This window comes from Lathamus discolor, chromosome 3, assembly GCF_037157495.1.
Source record: "Lathamus discolor isolate bLatDis1 chromosome 3, bLatDis1.hap1, whole genome shotgun sequence".
Classification (NCBI taxonomy): domain Eukaryota; kingdom Metazoa; phylum Chordata; class Aves; order Psittaciformes; family Psittacidae; genus Lathamus; species Lathamus discolor.
This window is the reverse complement of record NC_088886.1, coordinates 121446372-121466285: the sequence shown is the minus strand read 5'-3', so window position 1 is coordinate 121466285 and position 19914 is coordinate 121446372. Positions and strand designations below refer to the sequence as shown.

At 40.7% G+C, this 19914-nt stretch overlaps 2 protein-coding genes across 4 annotated transcripts; one reads left to right on the top strand and one right to left on the bottom strand.

Annotated features, from left to right (window-relative positions):
- Window positions 1–659: 659 nt before the first annotated feature.
- DTX3L (deltex E3 ubiquitin ligase 3L) lies at window positions 660–8380 on the bottom strand. Of its 2 annotated transcripts, XM_065671367.1 has the most exons (5): window positions 8152–8380; window positions 7659–7882; window positions 4265–5806; window positions 3277–3494; window positions 660–1695 (listed from the first exon to the last, which is right to left on the bottom strand). In XM_065671367.1, the coding sequence occupies exons 1-5, from the start codon at window positions 8327–8329 to the stop codon at window positions 1626–1628; spliced, it is 2232 nt and encodes a 743-aa protein (XP_065527439.1). In that variant the 5' UTR covers window positions 8330–8380; the 3' UTR covers window positions 660–1625. The 2 variants fall into 2 exon arrangements, with proteins under 2 accessions (XP_065527439.1, XP_065527441.1); XM_065671369.1 differs by lacking the exons at window positions 7659–7882; window positions 8152–8380 and adding an exon at window positions 7429–7558.
- Window positions 8163–19624, top strand: PARP9 (poly(ADP-ribose) polymerase family member 9). Of its 2 annotated transcripts, XM_065671365.1 has the most exons (10): window positions 8163–8476; window positions 8922–8961; window positions 10479–11311; window positions 12801–13025; window positions 13105–13323; window positions 14543–14618; window positions 15095–15469; window positions 16722–16852; window positions 17393–17567; window positions 18729–19624. In XM_065671365.1, exons 1-10 carry the CDS (start codon window positions 8462–8464, stop codon window positions 19034–19036), a joined length of 2397 nt encoding a protein of 798 aa, XP_065527437.1. In that variant the 5' UTR covers window positions 8163–8461; the 3' UTR covers window positions 19037–19624. The 2 variants fall into 2 exon arrangements, with proteins under 2 accessions (XP_065527437.1, XP_065527438.1); XM_065671366.1 differs by lacking the exon at window positions 8922–8961 and having other exon boundaries at window positions 8164–8476.
- Window positions 19625–19914: the final 290 nt, after the last annotated feature.

The following is a 19914-nucleotide window of genomic DNA, read 5'->3' as shown; positions in this document are numbered from 1 at the left end:
TCTTCCTTATATCCAATATCTGACTTTGAAAGCAGATCAGCTAAGTTTCTTTATAAATGGCACAGCTGGTTATAGGATAAAGGTCAGGGAGCTTTCAGAGACAGTCACCAGGACTCCACTACAAAACTCAGCCTGCAAACTTTGCCACAGATAAAATGGGAGCCAGCGAGTTGTCAGACAGGGGCCCAACACTGAAGAACTGGCTAACTGGGACAGAAAACAACACAAGTGACTGAAAGAAACTGGGGAGATTCGATATTCACGGCTTGTTTCACTGTGCAGAAAAGCACAGCCATTTAGAAACAACTGGAATGCTAGTATCTGACTGCACAGAAAAGGAGGAAACGTGAAATAGTGTAAAATGTGAAAACAAATGTGGTAAAACAAAACTACAGTAGAAAAGATACTGTAACCCACATGGAAACCAAACAGTGCTGATACTATGACACATGAAAGTCAGGGAGGTAAAGTAATACTGCCTATTTACAATGTGGGAACCTAAAATAAAGAGAAGAAAAAAGGAGGTGGCATGGGGTCCAAATCACCCCAAGTCGTGGTGCTGGTGGCAAATTCTTAAATAAAAAAACAAAACAAAACAGCAATACTTATTTAAAACAGGAGGGAAAGGCTGTACAGAAGAATGCAGAACTGGGCAGATGGTATTTTTATATTTTATTTATTGGTTATATTCAATAGTCTAACAAAAATGGTTTAACTCACTAAAAATTATGGCTGCACTATGCAAAAGTTACTTGTTCTACACCCCCCCCCCCCAAAAGGTAATTATCAAGGCTATTTAGACTGTGCAGAGCACAGCAACTAGGTATCTTTGTTATACAATTTAAAGCATATATTAGAACCAATGGGAAGAATATAGTTTTATAGTTGTAAAGCTGATGTAAAAGTTGTATTTAAGCTCAAACACGATGGAAGGCACAGAACCAGGACCCCCTGATCAGAGATGGCCACAGGCACCATTTACTTTCCATTCACTCAAACCTGCCTCAGCATTTAGCACTCCTACATGTTAAAACCACCACAGCAGCATCCACATATCCCTTTATAAATTATCCATGCTAATTTAACCTGTAAACCCCAAACCACTACTGCCATTTCTACCCTGGAAAAGAAAATAAGTGAAAGATCACAGCCTGATCACAGCTGATGCTGTAACAGCTGCATAGAAATTTTCTAGGCAGATGAGTTACCTGATGCTATCCATGATGATAGACGTAGTAACACAAAGCTAAAGCATTTTATCAAATAAAAGCTATTAGTGATCAGGCTGAGGACTTGTAGGGAAAAAAGTGCAGATCAGATTCACTGGTAAAATAAGATGCACAATCTGAAATTTGACAAGTGCAATGAGTACTCATACTGCACTCACAAGACCCAAATTCTGTAAATGCTACACATTTAGAGAAGCATTATTTGAGGAAGTAAATGATGTGTAAAAAGAGCATAAATCACTTGATGAAAAAGATTACTTTTCTTAGCTGACTGTGAAATACAAGTGGTTTAAGTGCAGCAGTTGAACAAAGTAATTTCTTCTTAGTGATTGAATAGTAAATTAACTGCTACATGTTCAGTTACTGCACTTAAGGGTTGACAGTTGATAAAATCCTTTATTCAATTCCTTTTGCTTTCAATTCCAATCGAACCCGGAGCAGATAATCAGGATCAGGATAACCGAAGCTAGGAGAAGAAAAAAAGAATACTTCTGCAATGAAGCACTTCACAGTTCTACAGAACCTTCTCATTCAAATCTCTTAGAACACTTTACAAATTTTACGCACTTCCTTCTTAATCTACAGAGAAAACAGATCCTATTTTGCAGATTAGAGAGGTAGTACATCTGTAAAGCTAAAAACTTCAAAAAAGGAACTGCTGAATTTGGTTGCCCAAACTGACACCGAGAACTTGATTTTCAAAGCCGCCAGCTGTCTCACTTGAAAATGATAGGGCACTTGGGCATGCATCTTTGTAAAAATCAGAGGTAAAGCGTACCCGTGAGCATCCAAAACACAAATAAAATAGCACCTCTGGATTTTAAGTAGTGCATCACCAAAAGCAGGTATGAAGCAAGTGATAACAAGGGCGAGCAGCTGGGCAAAGGAAGCAATAAAGTAAAACTGATACTTTCTGTCCTTTTATGATCCTAGCCCAAGAAGGGGGATCTAGACATAAAACTTGAGAGCTTGCAAGAAGACACCTGCCCCTGAGAGGTTTAAACAAGCTTGAAAAGATTGTTCCAAGACTTCCTCTTGTCTCTGTAAGACTTTTCCCAGGAGCCAAATTTTACTGATATTTATCTGCAGTGAATCGTATCTTTCAGAATGGCCAATGGTATGTGCATTAAGGGGTGGAATGTAGTGAATGTGGACCAGAAGCCTGTTATACATTGAGGAATTAGCGATCCACAGTTCACTGGGGCAGGCCCAGGCCTCTGCCATGCTGTGCTGCGCTAGATGTGCAGCATGACCTTCAGTGCTGTGTTGTGCTGTGCACATCCCATGGCTGTGTAACAGGCTCGGGCAGCTCCCACTTGCTCCTGGTGATTACACCACCTGTGTATCTGCCTTTATCTAGAAGTGCAGCAAGTCCTCAAGAAATACTGAGCAGAGTTTCTCTTCTACTAAGAAAATCCTGTAATAGCTCGAATGACAAAAATGTGGTAACCCCTCATATGGATGTGGTCGGCATGGCATCCTCTGCTCTGATTGGAAGCCCACTGAATGCTGTACAGCTCAGGGTTCATAGCATCTAAAAGAACAGAACCATATCTATACTACAATCTCTTCTTGCTGTTAGACTTCATATGTAGAATTTCAAATCACATTTTCCAGGGTCCGAGTGCTGTCTTTACTGGGGTCATAACAGACCAGTACCTCCTGGTGCAAACCAGCAGGTAACAGAAGAGGCCAGGATCAGAAGTCCAACCTTCACTGCTATCAAGAGCATGCTGTTCTGTACTACAAGTAGTTTCTAACCAGAGCAGTTATTAACTGAGTATGCTTTACACAGCTCACTGGTGAATGTGTGGCCTGTAGGGCAACAGAAGCCTGAGCTCATCCTGGTCAGCTGTTCGGACTGTTCAGTTGTCCGAACTGGTGAGGTCATTCAAGTCTGGATCCATAGAGCATTCCACAATCACTTTGTCAATGACAAAATCTGAATGCTCTAACATGGAAAATATTGAGGGTAGCCTTCCTGACTCATCTAATAAATAAAATTACATGAAGAGCAATAAAATTACATAAAGAGAAGACTACTTACTTGGTAGGTCCTCCCACCATGGAAGTTTTGTGGTGAATATCATTCCATGTGATAACGTCTGTTGAACCAGTAGTACGTGATTCTCCCACTGTGAAAATCAGTTCTTGGTTAAAGGCTTTTCTGAGGAGCTGCAGAATTTCTTGCCCTTCTTTATTGTCAGGTAAATAGGCTTTTCGAAAAGTTGAAGAATAATGTTTCCCTGGGTTTGGATGGTTGTTCTGTTTTGTAAAAAAAAAAAAAAAAAAAAAAAAAAAGAGAAAAAAAAAGAAAACAACGAAAAAACCACTGTATATCATAAATGTTTTGAAAACATGAAAATGACACATCCCAGCTTTTGCAATACTTTTTATCCCGTCTTTGATTGAGGAGGACATAGTATGACTGATGACTGATTTTGAGGAGTTTTCTCATTAGATGATTTCTTTCATAGAAGTTTCATTCACATTTTCTTGTCATCACTCATGTATCCATTGTTATTTTAAAATTTGTTTTCTTATCTTTGCTCTCTGAAATGCATGTCACCCCACCCCCAACTTTTTCATTTATCCCATTTTTAGTCTTAGTCATGACTCTTAAGCACACAACATAAGCTGATACCTCACCTGAAAAGCTTACAAGCCAGCCCGCTATTCATTTTGGCCCACTGGTGTCTGCAGCTAAGAGAATTCCCCCAAAAATACTCACTATACTCAGAAAATGTTGTTTAAATGATATTACTCCATAGATTTCAGTTCAGCTATCCCCAGTGTGCAAACTACAGGCAGGTAGCTCTGTCCTGCTGCAAATAAAATGGCTACTATTTAACTTTCAATTCCTACTGCATTACTTAATTGCACCCAAAAATACTGAATTAAGTACTTGCAGATTTGTACAGAACAAAGAAATATCTCTCCTGGAAGTGCATCAAAATGATAGGAAAACAGTTAATTTTATGTTCAATATTGGTTTTGTTGTGGGAAAAATCTCTTTTATAAATCTTTATACTTACAGTTTGAATACCACCTCGCATATTATATGTAATCTCAATAGTACCACAACTGGGATAACCAGGGAGAGCTGAAGACAGAATTCTACTTGACATTCTCCCCTCTGGCTGGTCTCCTCTCATGACTCCATAGAAAGTATTGCAAATAGGACAAGCTTGCTTGTAAGTCATGGCCTGGTCGATGCAACTTTTGCAAAATGCATGTTTGCACTTTCTCAGTGTTTCTTTGTTATTAATTATCTCCATGCAAATTGGACACGTATCTTTGTCATTTTCTTCTGTCTTTGCCTTAGCCTGTCCTTCAGAAGTAAGATTATTCTTTTGCCTGCCATTGTATTTCTTCTCGGATGCTCCTGTATCTTCTTGATAGCTGAGATCAGAGGTCGATGGTGTCCTATTTTTACTTTGTGTTGAGTCTTCAATGGGAAGAAAGTTCATAATGTACTTTTCAGCATCAGAAAGATGGTTTGGTAAGCCAATTAACATCAATTTGTCTTCTTCCTTCTTAAGCTTTACATGCAGATTTTCCAATTGTTTCCCATTAAGTAATATATTTAATCTTTTCTCCTGACCTTCTGAAAGCTTCAAGCTGATGATTTTTTCTCTTAACATTGCAAAGGCACTCTGAAATGCATTGATGAAACACTCAGTAGCATGTGAAGACATATCAAAAGTTTTGATCCTAGGCCTAAATGTTATCAGCATCTTCTGGTCATATGAAATGTCTCTCTTTTCAATTGTGGTATCAAATTTGTCTTTAATGTCTTCAATTTCTTTGCTTAATATTGTCTCCAACAACTTAAACATAGAAGCATCAACTTCAATTCCGTTCCTGTATTTGTACAGTTCAGATGACATTTTCAAATTCTTTTCAGCTTGGCTGTTTTCACCTTCTTCTGCTAGAATTTTTTTGGCAGCTAAAATTTCACTTGCGGGACCACAAAGTAGCAACTGATTCCCTTCCTCTTTGGCAAGAAGTTTACTAAATTTAGCATTTAATTTCGCTATTATCTCATTTAATGCATAGCTGTTTGCAACAGGAAGTTCTTCCTGTCTCAGGTTTTCCACATTTTTCTGAAAAGTTCTGATAAAAAAATTGCTAGCTTGTTGTATTGATGCAGGACTTCTGTCAGAAATGAAGCCTACTGATATGCTTCCATTGTAATGATCTTTACTTGTTATACACACCCCAAAACGTTCATGTAGTTCTTTGATTTGTTCTTTACAGGTATGACTGAAATATTCATAGAGAGCTGATGGAACTGTAAACTCATTCACTTCTTCAGTATTCAGACCATTTTCATCTTTCAAACCATTCTTACTTTCAGAATGTGAAAAATCAAGGTTCGGATCATTGCCTGAAAGGATATCCTTAAAGTAGCAATAAGCTTTTTCAATGTCTGCAAAATCTCCCGTCAGTTTCTCAACTCCATCAATATCAGGATTTCCTTCTCTCTTTAAATTTGGACATATAATGGTAATTCTCTTCCTTTGCTGTTCAGTGAACATACTGGTATTCAGAGTCGCAGATACTATAAGAAATATCTAAAAACATAAGAAGAAATCAGTATTTCTTTTTTCTAAGGCTGTATGCTTGCCGCGTCTATATTTTCAGTAAGGAAAAGCTCTGGTACATCTCAGTGGGGCCAGGTTACTATAGACACTTTTACACATACTATTTCTCTTCTGTCATGTATACTGACATTACGCATATGTAAGTAAAGCAATTTGCTTCCAAGTCAGCAGCAAAAATGGAACTTCTTAATGTCATCAGCATTGCAGGTACAAAGATGATAACTTTGCTATTTTGAGACTGTGACCAGTATCCTCTGCTCCTGACTTCCAGTTATATAGTTACCATAACTAATGCCATTTAATAAGACAAACAGCCATTCTCTGTAACTAAGCTGGTCACATATTAGTCCCTTTCCCTTCTCATTATCATGCCCTGAAGGTCCTGTGCATCAAGTACATGGAGCAAACAGACTTCTTCCTCTCCCTACAATCCTCAAGGTTCCTGAGCACCAAGCCAGCTACTCCTCTCCTTACTGGCCTTGAAGCTAATCAGCATGCAGTGCATTGTCTACAAAATCAAGCAGTTACAAGTCCCAGGTGGGAACCTGGATCACAACTGTTCCTGAGCAGTGAGACCTGTGAACCTCCAGTGGCCAGGGATACTTCCACCATTCTCTGCTTTGTCTGAGAACTGAGTAAATGACTCATACTTTCGTGTGTTTTTTCAAGTCTAGATATGTTACATCGATACAGCAAGCCAGGTACTAAGATTTGACATGATCTGCAGAAGTGATTAGAAACCACAAGCTAAGATTTGCTATAAAATTCAGTGCTATGCTATTTATAAAATTGTCCTACACGGATTCTGCGTGTAGAAATCCTGTGCTATTCTGATCATTAATTCTATGCTATGTTAATCATAGAATCCTTAAAAAAAAAAAAATAAAGCTTTAATTGTAAATATAACTTGGGGCCATCACCATTCTGCCAAGGTTCCCCAAAAGAAACTGCCTGTCCCCTTAGTGTCTAGCAGCAGAGCTACAAGATGTTTTAACAGAACATTTAATATTGCATTGTTCATTAATTATATTTTAAAAAAAGTCATGGTTTAGTAACTCAGGGTTAAGGCAGAAAACAGGATTCTGAAAAATAACAAGCATGTTCACATCTTTACTTTGCACAGACAGAAGGATAGAGAAATTTGGAGTACACTGCTACAGACACAAGGTAACCACTATGTTAGCACATGCTATACTTGTTATACTACACAAAACAGGGTACACCCTTTGGGGGCAGCTGTCAGTGTCTATGTAGAGTCATGTCCACATCATGTAAGGCGTAGCCTGGCCCTACCCCATGTCCCTAACACACAGTTGGTCTTTTTTGCATAACTTCTAGTTCAAAGTGTCTGAAATAGTGTTTGCTGTGCTGCACCAAATCGGAGCAGATATTTTTAACACTGAGGCAAAGGATGGAAGCAATTAGGGCTGTTGGAAGATGCAAAATGTGCTGAAATAGTGTTAGAGGTCTATGTAGCAGGGAGGGATCCAAATCTTATACCATTCTTCCACCTTTTGGGAGCAATCCTCAGTGCATTCTATTTCCTGAAACCTACCAGGGTGCTGCTTTGAGGAACAGTGGTTGGCACATACCAAAGCCATGCTGGAGAACATGCTGCCTGTTAGCATGTGTGGATGGTACACCATTCCAAAGTCATTCCTTGGCCCCATTTTATAGACTAAGATAATGTAGCTGACATTGAACATTCTGTAACATGAATGAACATGTCATGAAATATCGAAGCACAACATAAAGCAACACAAAGGACTTGTGAAACTACAAGCAGTCGTGGCACTGGTTGTTACTGCTCTTCCTGGTGTACCTTTTTGGTAATGACTTCTCTTGTGGTGGCTCCATGGCCTTCGGCTGCCTGCTGCTCCTGCTGAGGAGGTGGGGAAGAGCTGGAGGGGATGGGGCAGCTAGGGAATGCCTGCTTTGTAAACCGGCTTTTGCTCAGGTCTTCTTCTCCCCGCTGGATGACTATCTTCAGGTGCCTGGCACCGATTTCCACAACGTGATCCGTGCGAGATTCCACACTCTGCTTATCTGCAGTAATTTGAGGACAGACAGACAAGGCCGGTAAAGTTACCTGACAGCTTGACGGCTACAAGTGGTTGTCACAGAGACCACCTTCCCCTTGCCCACCCAGGGGTGCCCACGGCAGCCATGGCCAGCCCCCTTACACAGTCACTCGGCCGAGGGGCCTGCGTGTGAGCAGCCCTCCGGGGTGGCGGGGCTCGGCAGCGGAGCCGCGGGTCCTGCCGCCTTAGAGCCGCACCGCCCGCCCCAGCCCCTCTACCCAAGCCCGTACGCACCTTGCTCCTGCTGGAAGAGCACCCAGTAGGTGCTGGGCACGGGGCCCGCTCGCACCTCGCACTCGCCGCCCCCCGACCTCTTCCTTGACTGGAAGTAGCTCTGGAGCTTGAGCAACACCTTCTCGCCGGCGTCGGGCGCGGGGCAGAGCCGCACCAGCAGCGCCGCCGCCGCCGCCATAACGCCGCTGCCGCCGCCGCCCGCTTTCGCTTTCGTTTCCCGCTCCGTCGCTCGGGACCGCAGTTCTCCGCCCCGCGCTCTTCCCGCGGCCGAAGCTGAGGGGGAGACGGCCACGCCGCGCGGCTCCGGTTAATGGGGATCCTCCAGGTAACAGAGCAGGGCTGGAGGGGGTGGAGAGCTCGGGGCCGGAGGCAGCCCCTGAGGGGGTCAGGGGGGCTGCGGCTGGAGCTGCCCCTGTGCGACGCGCCAGGCCGGGGCCTCCCTCACAGCTTTGCCACCGGGCTTCAGGCCCTGGGGAATAAACCAAAGCCCAAACGGAAAACCCCAAAGCAAGCGCTCTTTTCTGGCCCGGCTCTCGGGAAGAAGTAAAATTTTCGGCTGCTCACCACCCACAGGTGAGCCGGAGCTATCGTAAGGTGTGGATAACTTCACGCACAGTGCTCCGGTCACCCCAATTTCAGCCCTGCATAGCACTTCAAATATCAGAACACTTCGTAGTTGGTTTTGGAAAGGTATGCTTGCAACAGAACGCCTCCTGCAGGACCGCGGCGGTCAGGCGGTAACATGCACTTCCTTGTCTTTGTTACAATAGAGTTACCGTCCAGAGACCTCTAAAGAGAAGAGCGGTCCAGGTAAGCCTCTCATTTAGCCATCTGCAAAGTGCGTTTCTGCATTTAAGTTGAACACTGCCAGACACAGCGAGAAAACTCGAAAATATTGATGTGAAATAGCCAAAAGCAACCTGGAATGTGTGAATTAGACACAATTATGACAACATTATTATTCATTGCTTCGACAGGATTTGCTTGCATTTCTCTTTAAAAAAGAGCTCAGAAGTGTTTTGATGAATCAGTGTGTATATAAGTGCAAAATGTTAAACTCTTCACAAGCAGGCAGCATGCTCCTGAGGGAAGTTTGATGAAACTCATACAAATTCATTTACAGTAATTAATACTGTATGTAGTGCTGCTGACATCTGCCAGGAGAGGGCTGTATAGCCATACTGATAATGTAAAAACAGCCCCACTGTTTACCATTGTTTTTTTCCCTAAAAAAAGTGGTTTCAAAAACCCTTCTGCGGACAAGGACCTGGGGATGCTGGTCGATGAGAAACTGAACATGAGCTGGCTTCAGTGTGCGCTCGCAGCCCAGAAAGCCAACCGTATCCTGGGCTGCATCAAAAGGAGCGTGACCAGCAGGTCGAAGGAGGTGATCCTGCCCCTCTACTCTGCTCTCGTGAGACCTCACCTGGAGTATTGTGTGCAGTTCTGGTGTCCTCAACATAAAAAGGACATGGAACTGTTGGAACAAGTCCAGAGGAGGGCCACGAGGATGATCAGGGGACTGGAGCACCTCCCGTATGAAGACAGGCTGAGGAAGTTGGGGCTGTTCAGCCTGGAGAAGAGAAGGCTGCGTGGAGACCTCATAGCAGCCTTCCAGCACCTGAAGGGGGCCTATAGGGATGCTGGGGAGGGACTCTTTGTCAGGGACTGTAGTGAGAGGACAAGGGGTAACGGGTTAAAACTTTAACAGGGGAAGTTTAGATTGGATATAAGGAGGAAGTTCTTTCCTGTTAGGGTGGTGAGGCACTAGAATGGGTTGCCCAGGGAGGTTGTGAGTGCTCCACCCCTGGTAGTGTTCAAGGCCAGGTTGGACAAAGCCTTGTGTGGGATGGTTTAGTGTGAGGTGTCCCTGCCCATGGCAGGGGGGTTGGAACTAGATGATCTTGAGGTCCTTTCCAATCCTAACTATTCTATGATTCTATGAAATCAGTAACAAAATACTAAAATAAAATGCCCTGGAGAGAGCAGAAGGAGGCTTCTGTTGGGAGAGAATAAACAGTAGGTAAGTGAGAGAGCGAGAACAAGCAGCAGGAGGAGATGCATCTTAACCAGGTTTCCTCATCAGGTAAACAGTACGGCAAACTCAAATCCTCAAGTCACGACAGGTGCAGTGACATTATTGTAATCTTTTAGTGCTTACTTGGGCTTTCTAAGCCTGTGGAAAAGGCAGAGATCAGACTCTGCCAAAAATTTTGTAGGTAATGAGAGTAGGATACAACTGAGAGCTATAAACCACACTTCCATATAAAAAGCAGTGTTCTGGCAGTAGTATCTTGGATTTCACTTCATATTATTCTGTATCCTAGGGCCAAGCATGGTAATGGATGAAGACAGCTTGATGATTCCCATCAATAAAGATGCCTATGAAGCTCTTAAGAAAAGAGAGGACTGTCTAAGTAAACTTGTTTTCAAAAAGTTTGCTTGTACATTGACCTTCAAAGATACAAAATGCACTGTTGAAGTATACAGGAAAAAAACCAAGCAGGGAATTGAGATCTGTGTTTGTAAGGATGATCTCACAAGACACAAGGCTGATGCTTTGGTGAATTCAGCCAATAAATTTCTTAATCATTCAGGAGGCCTTGCTTTAGCCCTTGTGAATGCTGGAGGGCCAGAAATACAAGCAGAAAGCAATCATTACATTCAAAAGCATGGAAAACTCACAGCTGGCAAAATAGCAGTGACAGGTGGAGGGAAGCTCCCCTGCAAAAAAATCATTCATGCAGTTGGTCCATTGTGGGTTGTTTCTGAAAAGGAAAGATGTTGTGACTTACTTCAGGAAGCTATTTGGAATGTCCTGAGGTATGTTATTGTTCCCAAAAATGGTATAAAGTCTGTGGCTATTCCAGCAGTGAGTTCGGGTGTTTTTTGCTTCCCAATCAATTTGTGTGCTCAAGTGATTGTAATGGCTATAAAGGAATTTATCAAGACCAGTCCACCAAGTTGTCTCAGGGAAATCCACCTGGTGAACCCTTATGAGCCTATAGTCGAAGAAATTAAGAATGCCTGTGAAAAGTTTTTGGGTGATACCAGTTCACTTGAGGAAACTCTTTCAACTTCATCGAGACAGCTTTCAACTTCCATCAGGCATGGAGGTGTTCACTTGAGCGTCGTAAGAGGTGTCCTTGAAGAGCAGAAGGTAAGTCTGTCCCATGATATGCTGAACAAGAAATTGCCTCACAATCCTTGCAGGATTTGGAGCCCAAGGGTTCAGAACACATATTGATCCACTAAGTAGTTATCTTCTCAGCCTGATGAGAAATTACAAATGGCAAATAAATTACAGCGGCAAGGAGTTGTTGGTTTTGTTTGCTGTTTTTTGGTGAGGTTTTTTGTTATGTTTGTTTGTTTGCTTGCTTGCTTGTTTATCTAAATGGGTATTAAAAATCAGAACGTTTTTATTTCTTTTTTGTATGCATGCTGTTATGGCATTATAGGAAGCAGCTAAAGATTGGATGATGAATAATAACTTACCCCTATGCTAATGTTTATCTTATTATAACATCATGGGAGTTCACATTTTATCATGCATTCCCTAGAAGTCTACTCTTATCTTCTGCTTTTTTTTTTTCTGTAATTTATGTTCTCATAGATGCCACTGCTGGAGTTACTCAGCAAACACTGCAACAGCTGAAAATAACTTACACAGATGATGTGTACCTTACCTTTAAACAGTGCACCATTGAAATTGATTCGTTCAAATTCTTAGCTAGAAAATATGAGACAAAATATATGAGTTTAGTCATAGTAACCCCACAGAGCTCTTGGACTGGAAGCTACGTCACAGGGATAGCATTTAGCCATTTCTTTAAAAAAACAGTATTTGCTAAACACAAGTCATAACTTTTATTTTAAAGAGGTATCTTAATTGAACAGAAAGTTACTTTTGTTGATGTGACAGTGAAAGATCGCAAAGTTGACACTGTGGGGAATTTTATTAAGCAATTATACAGCATTGGAAAATACCACATGCCTTCAAGACTATGAGGAAAATCTGCTCCAAAGTCTTACAACTCTACAAAATCTTCAACAATTAAAAGCGAGAACTACTGTTGTTATCAGCATTCTGAAAACACATTTTTTGCATTTTACATATTTAATTTGAAATACAAGAGACCTGTGGGAATCTGGTTTTTCCACTGGAATTTGAAGCGACCATAGCTTTGGAGTTCTGCTGTGTGCACTGACCCCACTAGTCTGGTGACTGCTGTAACAGGGGGAGCATCAGCAAGGGCTGGGATAACAGCCACAGCAATAGTTCTCTCCTGCTTGTTGATAATTGGCTGCAGAATTGCATTTGGTGAGGCACATATGGGTCACTTCCATAGCTGCAGTAATAACTCTGCTGAACACAGAAGACTGGAATGGGTCTTGTGCATGCTGTTGGTTTCTGAAAAAAATGTAGGCATTTACTGCCACCAGAATGTGCGTACTTTGATGTATTCCAGTGCTGTCCTTAGTAATAAGCAGTGCTTATTAGCAGTGTTTGAAAGAGAATGTCAAACAGCTGATGTGCTGCAGCCACGCTTTTTTAAAATGAATTGTTCCTAGAAAGAGTGCTCTCTATAGTAGCAAAGCTTGCATATTGTAAACTTGAATTATACTGAAACTTTGCTCTTTTTTGCCAGACTACAGATGTTGTTAATTTTGTATCTGTGAATGGCGAGCCTTACTCTCCAGTTGCAAGAACACTGCTGAAAAAAGCAGGTTCAGCTCTTCAGGATGAACTTAAGTCTCATCTTAAAGACCTTTTGTCTTATAAAATCTTACGAACAAGAGGCTATAATCTGCCCTGTGAGTTTGTGCTGCACACTGTATGGCCACAATACCACCACCCGGTGTTACTGTGTGAGGTAATAATCAGTTTGATTGGTTTTTAATTAATTTTCATCTTGAGTGATGTGGGGACTAAACCAGTTGCTTTTCATGCAGGAATTAAAAGCTGCAGTGACCAGATGCCTGTGTTATGTTTGGGACTGCCAATCTCCCTCAGTTTCTTTTCCAGCAAATGGCATTTGCTCATCAGTGCTGCCTATTGGTGTAGTGGCACAGATCATGATTGAAGAGGTTTTAAATTTTGCCAGGGCACAGCCTGAGAAGAAGGTAGATGTGCAGTTTGTCCTTAGCCCAGATGACAACAATGGCTATAAGGTAACAAATATGTTGCTAACTACTAACAATGAAAACCCAAAACGGTAAAAATATTCTCATAGATGACTACAAATTAAGAAAATCTGAATTCTGTGCTGCTTACGTTTGTGAGCAGCAGGTCTATTAATGAAACTATTTCTCTCATTAACAGGTATTACTGATCTTTACAGATCTTTATTTATCTTCACTAAACCCAAAGTCATCACCCTGTGGTTTGATAAACAAGTAGAAGGAGCTCTGAAATTCTCTTGACTGTCAGCAAATTTATAAGAAAGTCTACTCTTAACGTATTAAAGAATGAACTTATTCCTCCTTGGGAAATGTCTTTAACCATTTTATTATTTTCTTTGTATGACACTCCTAGGGCAAAACACTTTTACCATGTTTTATGACCTAGTGTGATAGAAGGGTTGCTAATAGACAGTGGGTAATTTTAAGTGCAGTGGGCCATTTTCCACCTTGAATATTTAGCTGATGTGATTAATACATACGTGTTTTAGATAGCTATAAAAATAGAGTTTGCTTTTGTCCCCATTTAACTTCAACCATTCATAGTTTCAGCTTGGTGCAAGAACTAGGTGGAGGGCAGTTGGAAGGATATGATCTTTAAGGTTCCTTCCAATGCAAACCATTCTATGATTCCATGATTCCAAGATCAGATCTGTCTTCTGTAACTGTCTCATAAACTCTCCAGAAAGCTGTATGTGCTTCTCACTTAATCCCTTGATAATCAGGGCACATCAAACTCTTTATGCTGAAAAAAGGAGAGGCAATTTGCCAGATGCCAAATCCACTGCCTAGCAGGGTAGCGCTTCTCAGAGGCTTTCCATGTGTGATCATGAAGAGGAATTTTGAGGTAAAGGAAGGGGAATAGTTTGGATTTTAAAACTGAGTAAGGATTCATCAGCATTAAACTGCAACTAATGAACGTTTGTCTAGTGTGGTTCCATGAGTTCCAGATATCCCACACAACAAGCAGTTGTTAGAGGTGCCATTCAGTGTATAAGGGGTGTCTTACCTTAGGAGATGTAGAAGAACAGGAATGCTTTTGGTACTGTCAGCAATAAAATTTGGGGAAAAGCTGACAAATGTCCAATGTCAATAATTTCAGAACTGGGGGGGAAGCAGCTGTAAACTGCTTATCTATTAGTTTTGAAAAGACAAATTGTGTATTTGACAACAGCGATTTCAAAATGCTCCTAAATGTTTTTCTTCCAAGGTTTTCCAGAGAAAATTCTATTCAGCGACACAGAAACTGGGAAAAAGTCAGTATTACAACAGAAGTGATCATTTGAGTAAGTAATGGGCAGAAGCGGCATTTCAAGTAAATGAGCATTCCAATCTGAGAATCTGAAATCACCTTCCTTTAGAAAGAGCTCAGTGTTTGCTTATGTGTCTTGCGGGAAGGAGGCAAAAATGTGAGCACTTTGCATTTTTACACTGATAGCAACAGAACTGGCCACTCCTTTATAAGATTTTAAACATAAAAATCATTGCCTCTGCTTAACCTGTTAGAAGTCATTTAATGGAAGGCAAATGAATTCTGCACGTGTGTTTTGGTTTGATTTTGTTCTTTAGTTGATTTGTGGTTGGTTTTTTTCCTGGAAACCTTATCTCCTGGTATCTAAACTCTCTTCTGTTTTGAGCATACCAGACGAGCAGCGTGTTTTCTGCACACTGCATCGTGGATTACACATAGGAAATTGTGACAGCGCTTGAAAGCTCTTCACTCTTCCAGTGCACTTCTAAAAAGAAAAAAAATTTCTTTCAGGTACAGAGTCAGGCAGTCAAAGTGTAAAAGAAGCTGCAAAGAATGAGCCTGCTATTGAACTTAGAGGGAATATACATATGGCATTGGAAGCAGCAGAATCATGGATCCAAAGCATGATACAAATTGAGGGAAGTCATCATGCTGTTATTGAAAACAACTACATTTTTAGCCTTGGTAGAAAGGAGTTTGCAGAGCTATCTCGAAAGCATCATTCTAGTGTATGTGTATCAGAAGTGGTGAAAGGTGGAAAAGCAAGACTGGAATTTCGTGGCCCTCCTGATGCTGTGATTGATGCAGTGCTCACAACTGAAAAATTACTGCTTCATATACAAGAGGACACTACAGCCAGACAAAAGGAACTGCTGTACTTAATGGGTATGTAAACAAGTGTCTAACGAAGTAAGTAAAGTAAGCGCTTAAATAAGGTCAAGTATGAAGCAACATCTATCTGTGTAATGCTGAGTGGACAGACATGCATTCAGTTCACACACATACTGAGCATAGCTTTAATTACTAATATTACTGTACTTCTACCTGAGCCCCTGAAAGACCATTTGTTATCTTTGGTTACCTTCTTGGCAGTATTTCCAGTTGGGCACAGCTTATAGTAGGGCTGGCCATCATTGTATAGCCAACTCTAACTGGCTTCCTCCAGGGCAGCATCACTTTACAGCCTGGCCACTGGTGACTGACAAGATTTGCACATGATAAACACACACCTTTGCTGAGCTCTTTTGCTAGCTACAGCTGAACCCTTGTTGCAGGACCCACCTTGGCCTTGTTCTGCAGAGTCTTTGACTTTCCTTGAGGATGATAGATAAGGGGGCTGGAGCACCTCCCATACAAAGACAGGCTGAGAAAGTTGGGGCTGTTGAGCCTGGAGAAATGGCTGCTTGGAGTCATCATAGCAGCCTTCTAGTATCTGAAGGGGAACTACAGGAATGCTAGAGATGACTCTTTGTTAGGAACTGTAGTGATAGGACAAGGGACAATGGGTTTAAACTGAAATGGGGGAAGTTCAGGTTAGATATAAGGAAGAAGTTCTTTACTGTGAGGGTGGTGAGGCACTGGAATGGGTTGCCCAAGAAGTTGTGAATGCTCCATCCCTGGCGGTGTTCAAGGCCAGGTTGGAAAGAGGCTGACATTGGGTGACATGGTTTAGTGTGAGATGTCCCTGCCCATGGCAGGGAGGTTGGAACTAGATGATCTTAAGGTCCTTTCTAACCCAAACCATTCCATCATTCTATGATTAAGTTGACAGAAGTAGTACATTACAGAAAGCTATCGAGTGGTCAATTTTTGTCTCATGTTTGTATAGTCATTCAATATAGATACCGTTATATAAAAGTTGGGCTATGGAGAGATGTAATGGAGAAGTTAAATTGTTTTCGTTTTTTTTTTTTTTATTGCCTTTCTTGTTTCTTTAATAGATACAGAAAAATTATATATAATATATATAATCAGTCCCTTTCAGTATTAGCCTCTGGCATTACTTCAAAGAATATTTAACATTATTTCTTTTTAACCAATCTATGAAGCTAAAGTATTGGATCCCTGGATCCTTCCTCATTGCCTGCACCTCAGATATTATGACCTATGAAAATTTTACTCCCTTATTTGTATCTAGGCCAAGCAGAAGGACACCTTCACAAGACAAATACTACTAAATGCATCCAGATTTCACGGGTAGAATTGCACCTTCAGGAGTTTAAAGACAGAGAGAAAGAGTTTGAAAAAGCTGGGCTTCGTGTTCTCAAGGTAAAGAGGGTATTAATGAAAAAAATAAATCTCAGCTGATATATTTGAACCAAGCATGCTTTAAAAACTCAGGTGAACTCTTTCAATATATTGCTTTTAAAAGCTGAGATCAAATCAGCCTAATCCTTAAAACAGATGCAGTCTTTACTGCTAATAAAAAGCATTTTAAAACATAATGCAACTCCAAAAGTGTGGTTAAATTCTAAGAAGTCCTTTTAACTGTATTGTATATTCTGTTTCTTATTTCATGCTTCAAATGTTCCTTTGTAGGACTCTAGAGAAAGATGAGGTTGGTATGTTAGAATGAGCACAATATTCCAGGTCATTAATGCAGCATGTTTGTTTTCTTCTTGGACATGGAATAGCAGCATGATTCTTTTTCTGTGGCTCAGTTGCACACTTCAAATACCTGATCTGCTCTGTGGTCAGTGCCTTTAAGTTAAATCAAAAGTTCTGCCACTATAGAACATAGCCTGACCAAGAGCACTCACGAATTTCATGGATATTGGTCTCTGCTTATACTACACTCTTATGTTACAGATTGAAAAGATACATAATCCTCTTTTATCTGCTGCATTCCAACGAATGAAAAAAAAAGTAGAAGAAAACCAGTATACCTACCAAATAACACACAAGTTGTACCAGTATGTTCCGGTGCAGTTCTGTAGCTTGGTGTGCCAGACTGGGTTTCACAGGATGTATTCTCCACCAACAGGTAATAATTTGTTTTGGCATCTTTAATCAAAATTAACATAGTGACGACTACTAAAGTTAGATTAAAATCAGAAAAAAATGGCATTGCTAAACAAGAACTGTCTTACCTGCATTTAGAGTCGTATGAGCTTACTTTTTTATCTGTGGTAAGATTTTCCTTCCTGATACTGTAAAGTCAGTAAGGCTCTGTGACGACAAGCAGGATTCTAGCCTAGCAGACACTGCTGACAGAATATACATACACATAATGTCATGTCCATGTTTTCTTTTATTGTGTCACTTTTTAAAGCCAGAAGTCAGCATCTTTATTTACCTGCTGCAGCTTGATGTTTTAAAACATCTTCAAAGGAATCACAGACTAATTGAGGCTGGAAGGTACTTCTGAGAGTCATCTAGGCTAACCCACTGCTCAGATCAGGTGCGGTCAGAATCTGACTGAGCAGACTGCCATTCAAACTAGAGCATGCTTAGGAAGAAAGTTGTGGTGTCTATGAAGTATTGTAGTAGACAGACATTTCCAGAAATGGAAAGGATAAGCATTTAGTTCTTCATTCTGCAACAGGTGAAGGGTCTGGTATTTTGCTGGTCAAATGCAGAACTGGGATTTCAGACAACAAAAAAGGGACGTCTGCCTTTCCTTGTCTATGCATATATGTGGGACATTTTCACCCTTTCAAAGTAATAAATAGGATGATGGTCTCATTTAATTTCTTTTCACTTCTCCAGGCCATACAGTAATAGCATTTTTATACAGCATTCTTAAAAATCTCAAAGCTTTTATTTTATAGCTTACTTTATTAAAATCTTGCTGACTTATCCAAGTCCTTAGTACACGCTGACTGAAGCGTTTATATAAATACATTATACCCTGATGTTTCTATCACTGGATTAACAGTTAAATCTGAATGGTCATCGCTGGAGCAGCAGTTAAATCAGAATGGCCATCAGCTGTCACTGCTCACGATTCCAGTGAGAGACCAGTGCTAGCATGAGAGCCACTTAATGCATATGTACTTGTGAGAGGATGGCACACATTCAGCTGTAATGTAAATGCAATAAAATGTAATACTGAATCAAGAAGCAGACTTCTAGTACTACCACCCCACAACAATCGATTGTTAAAGGCTTTTATTCTTCTAAAAATTGTTCTTTCTTTTTCCAGAACAAAAATATGGAGCTGGCATCTACTTTAAAAGGAACCTGAAAAGTCTAATTGAGGGTAAAACCACACAGGAAACAGACTCTAAAATGTATGTGTTTGAGGCTGAGGTATTAACAGGCTTATACACTAAAGGCAACTCATCTTATATCATGCCACCAGCAGTGGAGGGGGATGCCATTAAAGTATATGACAGCTTGGTAGATGATGTAAACAATCCTGACACCTTTGTCATCTGCAACAGTGCTCAGGCCCTTCCACGATATTTGTTGACTTGTAAGGAAACCAGCAGTATCCTGAATAAGAATTAATTAGATCTGTAGCTATTGTGAAGCCCCCTCAGAACAGGGTCTGGTACTTCTGGTACCCCTCTGGTAGACGATGTTTTTGCTGTGAGCAAAGTGCCTTGTGCAAAGTGCTCTGAAATATTCATAAACAAATGAAGTAAGTCAATATGTTAAGGAGGTTAGAACAAAACTATCTGTGAATTGAAGCAGAAAGAAAAGCATCACAAAATACAGTTTAACATTTATCTGGTCATTTACGTTATGCCTTAAAATGTTCTTAGTATGTGACTATACACCTGATGTTTGCATAGGTTGTTACTCTTTCATTACATTTTCTTAATCTGAGATATTACGTATGTTTGTGAGACATAATCTGAGATATTATGTATGTTTGTGCCTTTGATTCCTAATTTTTCTTCTGACTTAAACATGTAAATATATGACGTCAAAGCTATTTCTGACTTTGGGACATGCTACTAAATGCACATAGTTATGGTAAGTGTGAGGCAATACTTCATACTTTCTAACAGTAGTTGCTATTACAGTTTTTATTAGTTAAGATATTCCAAGTATTGTAGACATATGTATTCAAAATAAAAAGTATGACTGATACTATCGGCTAACCTGTTATTTTTCCATATAATCTTAAGAACATGACTTGACTGAGCTTCAAATTTCTCAGTGGCACTGAATCTCTTTGAAAGGCTACAGAATAGTAGAGAACTGATTCAAGCTGCAGCATGAAATTTCTCTTTAATTAATCTCCTTTACCGGTATCTTTTGAAGATTACAGTGTCATCCTTGTAGCCAGGTACCCCTATGCTGGGTCTGGAGTGACCCAAAGCCAGTGACTGGAAAAGTCTAAGAGCTACTATAACTTATGTTAATGTAAAAGGGGATTC

What these genes read in the sequence shown, in the direction of transcription:
- DTX3L (XM_065671367.1), bottom strand. Translation starts at nt 8,329, where the DNA reads ATGGCGGCGGCGGCGGCGCTGCTGGTGCGGCTCTGCCCCGCGCCCGAC. An exon ending in GCTCTTCCAGCAGGAGCAAG is followed by an intron (nt 7,883 to 8,151) that starts GTGCGTACGGGC and finishes AAATTACTGCAG; the next exon opens with ATAAGCAGAGTGTGGAATCT. An exon ending in GAGAAGTCATTACCAAAAAG is followed by an intron (nt 5,807 to 7,658) that starts GTACACCAGGAA and finishes TTATGTTTTTAG; the next exon opens with ATATTTCTTATAGTATCTGC.
- PARP9 (XM_065671365.1), top strand. An exon ending in CAACAGAAGTGATCATTTGA is followed by an intron (nt 14,619 to 15,094) that starts GTAAGTAATGGG and finishes AATTTCTTTCAG; the next exon opens with GTACAGAGTCAGGCAGTCAA. An exon ending in CTGGGCTTCGTGTTCTCAAG is followed by an intron (nt 16,853 to 17,392) that starts GTAAAGAGGGTA and finishes CTTATGTTACAG; the next exon opens with ATTGAAAAGATACATAATCC.